The sequence below is a fragment of the Acanthopagrus latus genome, chromosome 4 (assembly GCF_904848185.1).
Source record: "Acanthopagrus latus isolate v.2019 chromosome 4, fAcaLat1.1, whole genome shotgun sequence".
NCBI classification, from domain to species: domain Eukaryota; kingdom Metazoa; phylum Chordata; class Actinopteri; order Spariformes; family Sparidae; genus Acanthopagrus; species Acanthopagrus latus.
Genome location: NC_051042.1, coordinates 5,613,249 through 5,629,021, shown reverse-complemented (window position 1 = coordinate 5,629,021; position 15,773 = coordinate 5,613,249). Strand labels below are relative to the sequence as shown.

General features: G+C 39.9%; 1 protein-coding gene across 4 annotated transcripts in view; it reads right to left on the bottom strand.

The window, feature by feature from the left end:
- itga11a (integrin, alpha 11a) overlaps nucleotides 1–15,773 on the bottom strand; it is a 76,326-nt gene that overhangs the window by 42,514 nt on the left and 18,039 nt on the right. For 3 of the 4 annotated variants that reach the window (XM_037094604.1, XM_037094602.1, XM_037094603.1), the window contains exon 4: nucleotides 2,609–2,723. Coding sequence is in view for 1 of the 4 variants with exons in the window: in XM_037094601.1 (XP_036950496.1) it covers nucleotides 2,609–2,723; nucleotides 12,660–12,732 (188 nt within the window). In the remaining 3 variants the exon portion in view is untranslated. Of the gene's footprint in view, nucleotides 1–2,608; nucleotides 2,724–12,659; nucleotides 13,108–15,773 lie in introns of those variants that run through there. The other variant, XM_037094601.1, reaches the window with a different exon arrangement.

Genomic DNA, 15,773 nt, shown 5'->3' with positions numbered 1-15,773 from the left:
TAAAAAAATACTTTATTGTTATTTGTTTGTTGCTGTTGTTGGGGACTTGTTTTTATTTGTAGATTAACATGTGGTGTGTGGACTGTGTACAGTGTATCTTGGATTAACTTGCTCATTAACTACAGTGCCCAGTTTCATTATAGTGAAGGAACATGTCACCCAGTGAAACAGCGTGACTCCTAAATGTGCTTTAATAGCTTTTGGACTATATGAAGGCTTTTGGCCCAGATGAATAATGCATGTCAGGCTTTGGCTTCGTATACGTTGTTAGCTGAATCAATAAATTGTTGTTTTTTATCATTTGTGGGATTTTCTGACAAAGAAAAAGACTTTAGCAGACTTGACCCACATCTCAGTCCCATGGTCTAACACTTAAAATGGGCTTCACACAGATATAAAACACAAACACAGCTATACACAACTCAATCAGCTTCTAGCATTTCTGACTGTGGGGTTACAAATAGACACAGTCATCTGTAATTTTCATCAGTGAGCAGAATATAGTGATTCATTATTTTCTTTATATGAATACAATGCTCTCTCTTTTCACTCATACACACATTCAACACTGTGGGCCTCAATCTGCCCGAGGATCACAAATGATGGATAACTTGCCAAGAGGAACAGTAATAACAATCAGCATGGGACAGTAAACCCAGTATGGTATTTACTGCACGTATACTGGTCCCATTATGTTTGCAGAGCAGCATTTGGTGACAGATCATTTCTTGATGAGCTGTAACCCACTTCTACCACAATGTTGTTGCAACAATAATTAGATTAAACACAATGTGTATGGTACACCGCTATCACCAAGTTTTTGCATACAGGGAATGTTTGTTATCAATTTTTCATTTTTACTGGATTAATTATACTTGCAGGAAGCATCAACAAGCTCTGATACTTAGATAAGAAAATAGGTCACCAGAACAACTCTTACAACCTTTCTAGTGTATAGAGTCGAGGGTTTCCAGATAAACAGTTTATCATCGCTAGATGGACATGTTCTAACCAACAGAGTATGTATCAAGTTATGTTCAGATCATAGACAGGGTGATACAATCCAAAAAATCCAGCTTGAGTCTTCATCCATGTATTTGACATGCAGCTTAGATCATTATGAGGAAGGATTTTACTGCCTGGGAAAGGTCACATAGTGGCAACCATTTACACTCACCCAGGAGAGCCAAGTTTGATTCCAAGTTTCTGTAACCAGAAGTCAAAGTTGACTTGTTTCTAACTTCTGTGACTGGACATACATATTTTAGGCCAAATTATATTTTGCTAAGTCTAACCAATTAGTTGAGGTCCCTAAAACTACCTAAGTCCAAAACCAAAATGTGTGAAATGTTTGACAGAAAGCTTTATTTTCAAGTCCAACTGAGCTTTGCATATGGATTATCATAAACTTGACTGGGGTGCACACAACATCATAGTTTGAAGCTCAGGGCCTCTGACCAAAGCTGCTGTAGATCACATGCTGGGTGGGGAAAAAAACATGGTGTCCTGTTAAAATGAAAGAAGGGGCTGCATTTTATATCAACTTCCATGCTTAAAAGGTTGAATGTTGGAAGGAAAGAGGATTCAAACCACTGTCAGGAGCCAAACCATCCACCCTATCAAACTACTTAGATGAGGGAGTCATTACTCACACAACTGCAAGTGATCACTCATCAGGGTACTGTAAACAAAGGTTGTTGCTATTTAACAACAGACCAATGCTATCATTTTTCTGGAGAAGCAAGTCTGGAAGCCATTGACGTCAGGGAGAAAAAAATAGACACATAATTAAAAGATATATAAACAGAACTAATGATTTACACACACACACAGAAGCACAACTGGAGCTCAGCATGGTGCTTGCACAGCTCCTGTGACCAGACGTTTTGGGGATGCCAGAAACTAATTTTGGCCACCACACAGTGCCAGCTGGCTTAATAATAGTGTGCATCAGGAGTTAGTTTCTGCTATGAGGTAATATGATGAATGTGAGGTATCCAGCTCAGGACTACAGTTTGTTTTGCAAGCAGAAATTAATGGGAGGAAACTTTGTACAGAGGAGGCACGGTAGATCACTATCTCTCCGGGGGGAAAAAAAGCCAAGTCAGACAGTCTGTCAGCACTGAGTGTATACAGTCGTAATGTATTTGACCTCTTAATATTTGCCTCAGATCACTCAGTTCTAAATTCTAAATCCCGGCAGTTTTACAAACCCTTAAAATAAGAGATACTGTTATTTTATGTTGTAAAATACGGATGATGAAAGTGAAACTGTAATTCCAGTGGTGATTGTATAGTTTTGAAATAATGTCAGTAAAGCCAGAAAAAGTAAATCAGAAACAAGTAAAACTTTCCTTTCAGATAACAGCAACAGGCCTCTTGTGAAATGTGCTAAATTTGAAGTTATGGTGAAAGTTAGTTGCAAATAAGACAGAAATAAACTTTACACTAATTTTAAAGCACCCAATTTTTGCCACTTCATATGATAAGCCCAGCACTGATCAGCAGAATTTAACGTAAAATCTCTGTAGTACTTAGCGGGCACGACACATTAACAGGCTACATTATTGCGCACAGCAGCAATGTGTAAATCATAAAAGTCACTTACCACTTTTCTCCTCCAGCAGCGACATGTTGCTGAACAGTGTATCCAAACTGGGCTTGTTTAGGGCCTTTGATGATCCTGTGTCTCTTGGTGTCGATATTAAAGCAGTTGTGGGACCCTTAAAAAAGAAAAGACAATTTTCATCAAAGAAGCACTTTACATTTCTGAGTGTCGCAAGTAACGTGGGAGTCGTCATCTTTGTAGTTTAACAACAACTACTGCAGATTAAATGTTCAAATTTGAGGTAATTTTGAAATTCAGCGCTGGTTTTATTCACATCATGTTCAGTCACAATCGCCCACTTCCCTCATCCTTCTCTGTGGCGTATTATCTGATGTTTTACCAAAGTTATATCAGCAGGGGACCGAATGAAATGCACCATTACATTACATACAATTATGTCATTCTCTGGGTTTGAACATCTAGTTTTCAGCGTCACGCTGAAGTATCTCAGCAGTTTTATGGGCCCCTGAACTGAACAATAACATTAAGATTGATTAGACTAAAGCATCTGGCTTCAGTACAACAAACATTTGCTTACTTACTCATCCTTATATGAATCCCTAGTACTCTGTCTCCTGTCTGTTTCACCCTTTGCATCAGTCTAAACACAGACTTCCCTCATAATGATACAAGAGATGCAGAGTAGCTGGGCTGTTGGTCACATTTCACTGACATTCATCCATCATACATTTACAGAACCTAGAAGTGTTTGTGTTAAGGAACGTGGTGACTTACATAACATGTGCAGTGATGTCATTTTCATTTTGTCATTATATCCACTTTAGGGTGATTATTTAACAGAAATCTTGTTTGTTCAGATCAAGGTATTTGGTCAAAGCTATTGTGATATTTGATTTTGTCACCAGAAATACTGAGATACACTTGTACAGAATACTGTACAATAGAAAGCCTGTAAGCCTGTAAGGCCTAAAAATATTGAAATATAACTTTGAGGTCATATCACCCCCTACCATAATCTATGCACAGCATCTAGTTTTCAGAGCCAACAGTTTTATGGAGGGTTACTGAGCTATAACATCAACATCAGTTAGACTAAACAACCAACAACTTTAAACTATCCTTACTCATCTGTAAAATAACCCCTACTCTGTCTTGTATCTCCCCTCATATCAACCACCGACTTCCCTCATAAAGAAACAAACATCAACTGTATAGCTGATGCAGAGCTGCTAAGCTGTCTGTCATCCATCAATCAGGCATCTGCAGACCCAGAGGAGTTCTGGTTAATCAGGACAAAGTCAACATGACCACCTACTTGACCAATATTTACTTCCATACAAACTGTTTGACAAGCACCTGCCTTTGATTGCCTTACCTCATCTAAGTCAAAAACGTAAAATATGTGATTTACATTTCAGTGATAAGCAAGTAGAAATGTCCTAATATCTTGCAACTGCACTTCTTACAATGGTGCAGAGACTCAGCAGGAGTTTTGTTTTCACACTGCAGTTAATAGATGGTGAAGTGCAACCTGACAAGTAGCAAGACGGTAAGAAGTAAAAGCTGCAGTGGGACACGATCAAAGCATATCTGTTTTCCCGACTCTGTACTTAAATTTCTCTCACATCTTTAGGCAGCTTACCAGGTGGAAGAAAGCACCAGTGAATGTCTGCTTTCAATTAAAATGCCAGTCTTAGGAGGTATTTTCAGATTTTGCATATCACCAGGTTTTCTGTCATGGTTAATTATTGGTGACAGCCTCATTTGGCGTTTTTATTTCCATCAAAGGAGCAGGACTGTGTGTGAGGACATGGGGGTGATGAGATTTTCCTCTTGGCAGAAGTGAAGGGGAAAAAATGTAATCGTCTACCACTCTGACTTCCTCTCAATCCATCTCTCTGCGTTCATCTGTCTTCTGCCTAATCTCCTGCTGATCTCTGTTTCACCAGTCGCCAGACCAATTATGACTGTATCTGCTGATCAGTGTTGCTCCATTGGTGTTTCAGCCACTGTGAGGTCATAGATCATGTTGACCTTTAAACTAGAGTTCACTGATAGTCTATATCCCAAAATTGATTGGAAGAAAATGCATAAGGAAAAGAACGTAGGAGGGAGTGTTAAGCTTAATGAGACACAGAGGTTTGTTTTCTAAGAGCTGAAGATTATTGCTTTAGAATAAAGTATTTTCTCACAGCTTGAGCTGCACAGCTGAGCCGAGAGCACAAATGCCTCTGCTTCAAACCACCACAAACTCGCCCACTTCTCTCTGTGGCTCCTGTCCACACACTGTTGGGCTTCTTCAATCCCCTTGCCCTCACGCTAAATGACCCCACTCACAGCTCACTCCCCATCTGTGAGGCTCCAGGGTCACGTCAAGTTAAGTGGGTCCTTTTTACCCTGCCAGGGAAAATTTGGTTAAATGTAAACAACACGTCGGAGGAATGCTCAACAAAGCTGGAAAACAAGTAAAATTCAAATTAAGCCATAACAAATGACAGCTGAGTGCAATTTAGGGACAACTGCATGGAGGGTACTCTCATAATGATGTCAATCAGAGGTAAAACCTTTTATTAAACCCACTGTATACAGTATATCCAACAAAATCATAAAATATATTTGCATTATTAACAACTATTATGAACTGAAAACAGCTTGAGTATTTTAATGTGATTATTGTTTACCAGATATTGTTGCTATGTAATCAAATAACTCAATAGTTGTAAGTATAACATCTGTTTTCACTTTTATCCAAATGATACTTATCTGCATTGCCAAGATAAATCAAAAACCCAAGTTGCCCACGTTATATAACTGTCTGGTTGATGTCAAGGACTGAGTGTCCCAAAACTCACCAGATGTAACAATAAGTACCAGTCTGCCATTAGGAAAACTACAGCTGAGTCTTTTAAACACACCTCACAGGAGCTGCTTGCTTTTCTTGGCCATCAGTGAAAAACAATAACTATTAAAGTTTGCTACTGTCAGCTAGATGGAAGATGAAACAGAGCAACATTTTGAAAGATTAAGTCATTTTGTCAATATTTTCATGAGGTAACAGACTGTGGGAAGTCGTAGCTTGATTCCACCTATACTGAATATTTCTGGTTGTCTATTCAGTGTCAGCGGGTTCATTTGGAGCTATGTGAGAAACAAAAGTTCATGTGTAGTTTAATTCCAGGATGTTGCTTTAGAGGTCCCTTAAGGTTGTGGTTTACTTCATCAGATCTTCTGTCATGGTCTGATGATGGAAGTGCTTTAATGATATTTAAAACATTATTTAGTCGTCTCTCTCTCTTTTTCACCCTGACATCGAGTGTGGCCGTTTTAGAACGTACATAAATACTGCATGTTTCTGATGTGCTCAGACAACTTGTGGTATGGACTAGCTTTTTTCTAGCTCTCACTAGAAACTCTCCTTTTCTTTCTCTCGTCTCTGTGCATTTATGCAGCACATTCAGAAAACTACACACAAATTTCACTTGAGCCGAAACATTTCCATTAGAGCTGACAGGTCTTAGCATCACTTTGCACCACAGCAGGGGAATTAGCGTCTAATCCCATTCTTAACATTGATGTGGTAAGTAATTGTGCAGGCACTAAAACTCACTTTGTCTCACTTTCCAACACAGACTTAGGTGTTGATAGGAAAGCACCAATAACTAATGGCAGAGCTTCCTGAACAGATTCTCACAGTTTTCTGAGGGAACTTTGGGGACTCACTATATCATATTAAAGCGAGATGATAGCAGATGGACCTCACTTGCATTTTACCTTGCTCCATTTCCAGCTAAAGAACAGCTGTTGTTGAGACTGCTGTGAATAATATCATGAAATACTATAAAGGCTGACAGGACTCTCTTTGGGTGAGTAATGGGGCTGTAATAAGACATTAAAACGGTGGTTAAATCATATTAACTGCAAATTAATTGAAATTGAAAATGACTCCTGTTCATATTTCATTGCAAAATCTACAACAATTAGTTGAGTTTAAATCAAAATAAAATACTGTGTATAGTTGCATCTCTACTGCAGGGTAAAGCTGTACTAATACAGGGTACAGCTGCACCGCTATACTCAGCTCTTTGTTTGTTACACACTGACAAAAGTTATTTGTTTGGGTGTGCAGTTGTTTGCACTTTAAATGGCAGAGAGGAGGTTACATATTGAGCAGCTGTTTTCCTTGAAGGAAAGGGCACCCTCAAATATAAAATGCGAAGTCTTCTGCATTCCTTAGATACTAGGTATATACGAGTCTTAATAGCTTATCTAAACAAAGAGCAAAACAAATATCAACTCTGTTCCTCAGCGAGAGTCTGCAAACCTGGGAGTGATGTTGAGGGTTTTGGGACTGCAGGCAGTGTCGAAAACACCACCACTCAAATGTTACCGCAGGCCAGAATGTGAGCGGAGTGAATAAGTCATTCATTTTACACATCTGTCAACTCACCAGGAGTTTATCGCACCTGGACTTGGCACAAACATAGAAAACGTGTTCTTTTTCACAAAAACCTCCATTAAAATAAATGGCTGTCTTTATCACGCAGACTCTTCATGTAAATATTGACACATTCTCCACAGCGCTCATTTCCTGTTAAATGAATGGTTCACATGTTCGGCTGGTGTTTGATCCTAGCCCTAAACATCCTCCCAAGGTTTCTGTTTATCTAGACACATAACGGGGGTGACTGAAAATAGATTGTTGGGAACAGAAAGTGTATGAAAAATAAATACAAATCAGTAGGTAACTCTGGCCAGTGTGTTGCTGTATACATCATTTTACAAATGAAGGGAAGCCAGATGTGTCTTTTTGAAGTCTATCTTCCATTGTTCAGCTAGAAGTCATAAATGTTAACAACTCTTGGTAGCAGATTTAACGCTAGGATGACTTTTAAGCAGTGAAAATAAATTTCCCAAGACGCAATCGCAGATAGGTTGAGGTCTGACCAAGAAAACCTAAGCTAGCTAAGGGAAGCAGGGAAAGGGAAAAGTGTCAGGGTGAGAGCACGAGAATGGAGGTGATCCAGTTTCCATTTCAAGATACTAATGTGGCAAAGCATTTTAATATTCCCAGTAATATCAGCAGCTTCTGACGCAAAGGTCGGAGTCTTGCTGGGTTTCCTGTGTACCGGCTTCAATGCCCAGATAAATAAACCTCAGGCCGGTGGCTGCCGGTGCGACCCACATCAGTTCGCTGCTGCCTTTGGCCCAACACCAAGCTGCAGGAGCTCCACCGCAGACCCACTGACATAGGGCAGGCGTGTGTTGGCTTGGAGACATGCTCATATTAGACATGCATGATGCAGCACTTTTATAGGTTGATACAGCGTTTTGTGTTTTTTTGTGAATTTATACGATACATTGCGATGTTTCTTCATCTCTCTGCTTCTTGTCCAAGTTGATCAATTCGGGTACTGAATGTGAATGTATAGACACAACGTTATGACCAGTAGCTTTAAATCAAATATGAGAACAGAGACTCTGCATAAAAATGTACAGTTTTTTTTCCATTGATCCTTTCTGGGTTTCCATTTCAATGGTTTTATCTGGAAACACACTTCATGGCTGAGAATATACTTTGAAACATTTGGCACCTTAAATCACGATTACCCCACGCCAACAAAAATACTCTGGGAGGCACGGGGTATCTAAAACCAGATGTTTCCAATACACAAAAGCCAACTAGGCACTGCGTAACAAGCTGCTAACCATCTGAGCCAACAAAAGGCACTCCAAGGATTCAAAACAAGTCTCTAGAGCAGCATAATACAAGACGTGTACCACTGGCTGTCACACACAACTTCATGATATCAAGACATTTGCATGAAGTTTGTTGGAGAAAAAAAGTGACGTGGACTTATTCAGGTATTGTTGTTTTTGGCCAGTGTAAAATTACCGGAACACTAAATCTTCAACAGCCAATAAATATTAATGTTGTAAAACTAAACTTCTCTTGAAACCCATTGTAATTCATACAATAAATTGCTCCAACAACTAATTTTGACGCACCACTTCATTAACTGGACGCTTAACTGGACGCTTTAATTTGTTGCTACCAACACATTTAATCTCAGTTAATGCCAACAGACAAGACTCATTTGGAAAAAATAGAAAAGGATGTTGACACAGAGATCCAGAAGTCAGTCAATACAGCTTGAAGGATCAAGGGAGTCCCTCAGTGGGGTCCTCAGCTTACCATAATCATCTGATTCTTGGACCAGTTTTAATCAAACAAGATATCTTAGAAAGCAAACAACAGAGTAGTGTGAAAAATAACCTCCTCCCACAATCGTTGGCTGAGGTACAGTAAATTAAATACGTAGGATTACTGGAGGGTTTCCAAACCAAAAATTTGTTCTTGTAAATAGAATAATTTCATTCCATGGGATCTGCTCATTTTAGAAACAAATTGGCAATTTAAATCATGCAACAAGATACTTCACACAAAGTTTAGGTCAGCTGTTTCACATGCGAATCATCATTTGTTTCTATAAATCCAAGTGAAGGGAGTCAGAAGGGATCATCCATTTCAGATGATTTATGAGCTATTTGGCATTTTAGCCATTGATTTTGTTTTATTGAAATTACAGCTTTCATTAACCACAGCATCAACAAACTGTGTTTTTCTGTAAAGCGTATATTCTCCCCAGAACTCAAAAGTCCTCTAGCAGCCATAGAGTCTTGTTAAATGATCCAGTAGGGGGGGAGATGATTATTACACACATGATTACTGAGCCACAAAATGTGCATAAGGAAGAGGTTTGGGTGGCTGAAGATGATGATAAAACATTGGGCTCTTAAATGGGAGTCTGCTGTTCATTTCCTGTGTGTATGCATCCAAGATGTCTTGTAAAGTTAAAGGTGCTATTTGTAAGAAAACTTGATTTTTGAGTCTCATTCCCACTCTGCAAAAACTGGTGCTCTGTGATTGTAAGACGGGTTAAACGACATCCCAGAAACATCAGTTTTTGTTGAGTTGGGAACCCAAGAGCGTCATTATTTGACAAGTTGGGAATAAGGCTCAAAAATCAACCTTAAAAAAAAAAAAGCACCTTTTACTTTTTTAAACCCAAGCCATGATGGTTTCCGAACCCTCCCCAAGTTGTTTCTGTGACTTAACTCAACCAAATCTTAAGCATAGTCTCGATAATTCATTGAGTCTAAAGTTATGTGCAATCATTTTGGAAGGCACAGACAAATAGCATCATCCTGCTGATTGGAGCATCAGATTAGAAAAAAAACTATTTCACAGGGCAGTTACAAATGAGATATTGATTTGTTTTAGTGGACTTACTGTTAGAAAACAAGCTCCAATAAACCTGCTGCTCATCAGCTGCCCTGCACCAAACGATAGCCAGACAATGTTCAAATAAGCTGATAAAAGCAGAGGAGCCAAAGCCAAAGAGCCAAATACTTTTCTTTGGCTTTGGACTGAATAATGGACTATAATTCTTATTGGGCAGAAGAAATAATTCCAACTGAACACTAATGTTGCCCCTTGTTAGCCACAGCAACTTTACTGTTTTCATAGCAAGTAAAGACAGAGTGTCTGTTACATTGTTCTGGATATATTCTGGCCTCTAGTGGTGAAAAACTATAAATGTAGCTTATACGACCATAAAGTAATACTAACATAATGATAAGGTATGTGACAAGAAGGCCGATAGCTGTAGTGTGGCACAATACGAAAAGCTTAAGGCAACAGTATTAACAACAGAGCATACATGGGTTATACTGGCTACCAAAACAGTTGCTAACACACCCCCACTTTTCCTTTGGGCAGTGGCCATGTCATAATTGCTACAGATCACTTTGAGGTTTCCGCACTAAGAAATGAATGGACTTGGTCTCCACTTCAGTTATTATAATAACACCTCATGGAGCATTATTGTTTATTCAATCCAGCCAGAATCTGGCAAAGTGTAGTTCCTGCCTTAATGGAAAATAAACAACATATTTTGGAGTGCCTTCAGTACTGGCTTATTTTGTTGTTAGTATTCCAATAATTAATCACCAGTATAACTGCCATTTTAAGTGCACTCTTTATCTTTTACAATCCCAAGGGCCCAACAGTTGGGATGATGTCTAAAACAACAAACCGTGTTAACTGACAGCAGTTTGATTAAATGTGCCTGAGCCCATGATATACAATCATGTGTTTCACAAAGCAGTGAACCCCACCTCTCCTTGCTTGTGAACGACTGAGCTCCGTTCATACCCAATCATGATACTATCACCTGTCACCAATTAACCTGTTTACTGACATGTTCCAAACAGGTGATTTTGGAACATTCCACAATTTTCTCATTCTTCTGTTGGTTCTTTTCCAACTTGAATGAAACAAGTCGTTGCCATCAAATTCAGAATAAACAGATATTTATAAAACATTAAACATAGTGTCTTTGTGCTGTTTTCATGTAAGTATATGTTAAAAAACTATTAGCAATTTCTCACATTCTGTTTTATTTCTGTTTTACACAGCATCCCAACTTCTTTGGCATCAGGGTTGTGATCAATATGCATGTCTTTGTGAGAACTTTTCATGAAAGCTGCATGGAGTGATCTCTTAAAAAAACATTCACATGAGTTAACATTGTAACAAACGGTGTTTATGAGGACATCTGGTGAATGTATGCAGGACAGACAGTGTTCCATCAAGGGGAAAAACATTAAATGTAGGTTTGATTTAGAAGTTTATTTGTGTCACATTGTAGACTGTCCAAAGTTTCCAACTCACGGTGACGTGTCACCTACATCTACATGAGGTGGATCAACTCAAAAGTTATATCTGGATGGGATCAGTGGTCCAAAGGTCCCAGGATTCCACAAACATCAGACTAAAATGCAACCTCCTTCTTATGTGGCTGCCAAAACATCCCACACCACAGCCAGCATAGAGTCTTGCTCCACAGACTCCAGCTACAAGGTCAGAGTCTCACTCACTTTGGTATCAGTCCAAACATTGGTTCCAACAAATTCCAAAATCAAACCAAATATTTATCATAGCGATTTCCTCTGCTCCACTCCTTAGTTTTGTTACATTTATGTCTAAATCAAACATTAATGAATTTATACTACTGAAAAATCCCAGTCTTTTCACAAAGTTTCTTCTTCAGTATAACCTTGGAGCGATGCAGGAAAACAGACAAGGAGGAATGGTTTATGGTTGCAAAAAAAGTTAAAAACTACTGCATGACAACATGCTCAGTATTCTACAGAAAGATTGGCCAATGCACAGTAGGTTTAAATAATGTGGCTACAATTCACGGTGTAGAGGCTCAACAGCTAACCATAGAGATGATCTCTACTGTGGCACTGCACCAGTAGCAGAAGGGTCCACAGTATATTTAAAGGATGCAGTATTAGCCTTCTTGTGCTGATGGCAATTGTGTTTTAATTCATGTGACTCATGTTAAAGGGATGGCTTGTAAAAAAAAAAAAGAAAAAAAAACATATATGCTTTTGGTGCCTTTAATTCACTCTCTGTCTGGATGTGTTCCTGCTTTAGTGATTTCACCGGTAATTGACCACGCTTCTGGCTGAGCACCAACAGCTTTCCTTTCCCTGGAAACTCAACTTTGAAAAGATAGCATCAACTTTCATTTCAGAGAACATGCCTGCCTCCAGTGAGACACAGAGCACCTCTGTAGACCTGAGGGGTGACAATGTATCCCTTAGTAAAGTCCCTGAGCTCTGCCTTCCTGTAACTGACCATGATACTGGGTCAAGATGTCAGGTCACACAAGCAGCCATTCATTCACTTAAGATGTTATGATATTATTGTTCCTTCAAGAGGAGAATGTCTTTGTACATTTCCATTTTAGATGAGCTCAGAAATTCAATCTTAAAATACTGACAGAAGATTTCTAATGCAGCTTTTTAAAAACCTTATAAGCAGCAGCCTCAAAGTTTCCAGTTGCTGTTGGAACGGGACAAAGTATAACTAACAATTATAATGCTATTACTATTCTGCAAAGCTACTTCAAGAAAGAAAGGAGGTCAAATTCATGCATCAGCAAAACACAAGCATATGAGGATGCATACATCAGACATTTAAACAATAATACACACACACATAAACACCTTCACTCACCTAACTGCTGGCAGCAGATCCAGACCAGGAGGAAGCAGTAGTACTCCATATGTTTGCCGGTGCAAGCGTGCATGTGCGTGTATGTATGTGTGTGTGTGTGTGTGTGTGCGTATGTGTGTGTGTGTGTGTGTGTGTGATGCCTGCCGTGAGTGTGTATGTGGTGGGCTGAGGCAAAAGACCCAGTGGCAGGCACAGTTAAAGATCCCACTCTGATTGACTCCAAGTTAAAGCACTGCCTTTATCTTGGAGAAGTAGGAGGGGACTGTAGAAGAAGAAGAAGGAGGAGGAGGAGGAAGTCCACTCGGACACAGAAGGCATGAGAACTGTCTCTCACATACTCATTCAACTCAGTTTGACTGGTGGATCCTCTCACATGGCTCATCTACTGGCTAGGGTTTTGAAGTGGGTGTTTCTGTGGTGGATACTCAAGACGACACGCAGTTTAGGGGAAGTGGTTTTGAGCTGTTTCAATGTAAATTCATTAGAAGTCAATGTTTATACTGATTTTTTTTTTTTTAAACACAGACTTTGAGTGTGGGAGTGTCCTTACAGAGTAGTTAGGGCCACTTGTGGGTTGTTGACATAACCGGCTTTCATGTGTGTTCCTAGCACTAGGTGAGCCCAGGTGTGAACGGTTTTTCAGTTGTCTGGGGGGAGAACTCCGTGCTGCATTGTAGGTGGACGATAACTAAAAACCACCTCCTCTGTTCAAAGACAGTTGTTCCAGTAGGCTGAGACTATTCCCACAAAGACAGCCAGAAAAACGTCCAACCAACTACAACTTCAATCCAACCAACATACTGAGGCAGAAACTTGTCCATCTTAAGGACAAACCACCCAGTCATCAGCAGAGTAAGGTAGTTTATGCTGTTCAATACAGCCAGGATTGCACAGATTTGTACATTCAGGAGACAAAACAACCTCTCGATAAACAAATGGCAGAACACAGGAAGGCAACTCCTCAGGTCTGCTGTCCACTTACATCTGAAAGAGAACAAACTTTCCTTTGAGGACAATAATGTGAACACCTTGGCCAGAGAAGACAAATGGTTTGAAAGATTGGGATTAAAGTGGATTAAAAGAATCCATCTATGTCACACTGAAACAACCGCCTTTCAGTGGAGGAGGTGGATTAAGACATGAGTTATCACCCACCCACACCGCAGTACTGAGTTCCCTCCCCAGCCAGTTTAACAACCATTCACACCTGTGCTCACCTAGCAAGCCACATAAAGGCTGGTTGGGTCAACGACCCACACGTGTCCTTGATGACTCTTGAAAGACACTCCCACGCTCATAGTTTTAACTCACCTCCAGTTAGTTATAAATGAAGAATCCTCTTGGTTAAGAGTTGAAACGTCTTAAAGAAACTGAAACACGTCCAGTTGCCTATGATATAGCACTTAGAAGGTAAATATTTGTCTAACATTTTACGTCAAAATGAAAAGATAAGACAGTTTAATAAGGAAAATATTTTGTATGATTGATGCTTACAGGGACTGATGAATGAAGACATTAGGGAGGAAGAATATGTAGCCCACAAAGTAAGGTGTCCTGTACAGCTTTCCATGAGTACCTCAACAGACAGCCAGATGTTCAAACAGCCCATGTGAGACTGGGAGCTGCCTGTGAAACTCATCATGAAATTTGTCACCTATCCAGATCTGATATCCATCCTGTGAGCAGTTGTCTATCTGAAAATCTGTCAAACTCACAAATATATATCTTTGACCCAAACAGAGACTTTTCCTTGGTTTGCAATCCCAGTCGCCTTTTCTTTTGAACACAGAGCAACCACACATTGCTCAAATCAAGGCACTGTTTGTGCTTAATGACTAAGGACAACAGAGCTTTCAACCCCGCCCCCCCAAAGAAATCAAGACGTGCTTTCATTAACAGTGCTTAAAAGCTCATTGGATTTTTCCCCCTTCGTCATGTCTACTCAATAGATTGCTGTTTCTTTGAAGACAGGAAATTAAGCCTCTTGCTTACCGCTGGTGCGTGAAAAAGTTCACATAGCACTGCAGATGTAAATATGCAATATTTGCAAGTTCCTGAATTGAGTTACTGCATAAGGTGAGTGAAAGTAAGCAATACTCCATGGTTGGATACAGCTCAACTGCTGACATTACATTGTTTTAAAGCAAAGGCAAGACTACAGGGTGTACCACTTTATATCGTTAAGCATATACAGTAATTTCCGCAGGCAGACTAACAAGACAATACAACAAGGAAGTCTTATAAAAAGGCAGCATTCCTTACCCATCGAACTTGGAATAAACATTCCCAAATTAGAGTGGAAACATGAAGTAACAGGGGTTTGGCAGTCATTATAACATAAAAACTTATCCACAAACATGAAAAGTTTCATAACAGTAATTGTTTCATCCAGTATTGTGGGTACAAACTCAGAGCTCAAGAATCTCCCACTGTCAACTTATAAGACAAATGATATATCAGAGAGGAACCTGCAATTAAGATTAAGGTTCGGTGCTTGGGCTCTTTGTTGCTAGCGTTTCAAGAGCAGAAGGGGGTGGTGGGCAATTCTCCCCAGTGCTCTGCTGTTAACCTAAATTGCCATGTAGATATTTAGCTCACTGTCAGTAAGGGAGTCTGAGGTTAGGGGGACTGGAGCTAAACGGAGTGTGAAAAATTTGGATTTTGTTCTATTTTTTTCCCCCTCCTCCAGACCATATAAGCCATACAGAGTCCCACTGTGAGTTGAAGCCAGAAATCAATCCTGAACAGGAGCTGCACTTACCTCACCTTTCCAGAGCCCTCTCTAACACCATACCACAACTGCAAGCAATTACCTCAATCACCCCAGGATTATCTGTTTGTGTGCGATATATAGCTGTCTCCTCAGGCTTGAGCGGGAGCTTTGGCCAGACACAGGACAAGTCTTCTGGGATCAGACATAAAGAAGCAAATAGCCAAACCCCCGTCAGAGTTCAGGCTGGGTGCGTGCCTCATGTAGAGAGCCTGCATCTACCACCCATCATAATGTTGTCAAGTTTGAGACCTCCAAGCCTGGTCTCTGGGGCCGTTATTCAACTCCTTGTGAAGCTCAACAGTAAAGGTAAGACTAGAGTTGAATAATGCAGGTTTGAACAG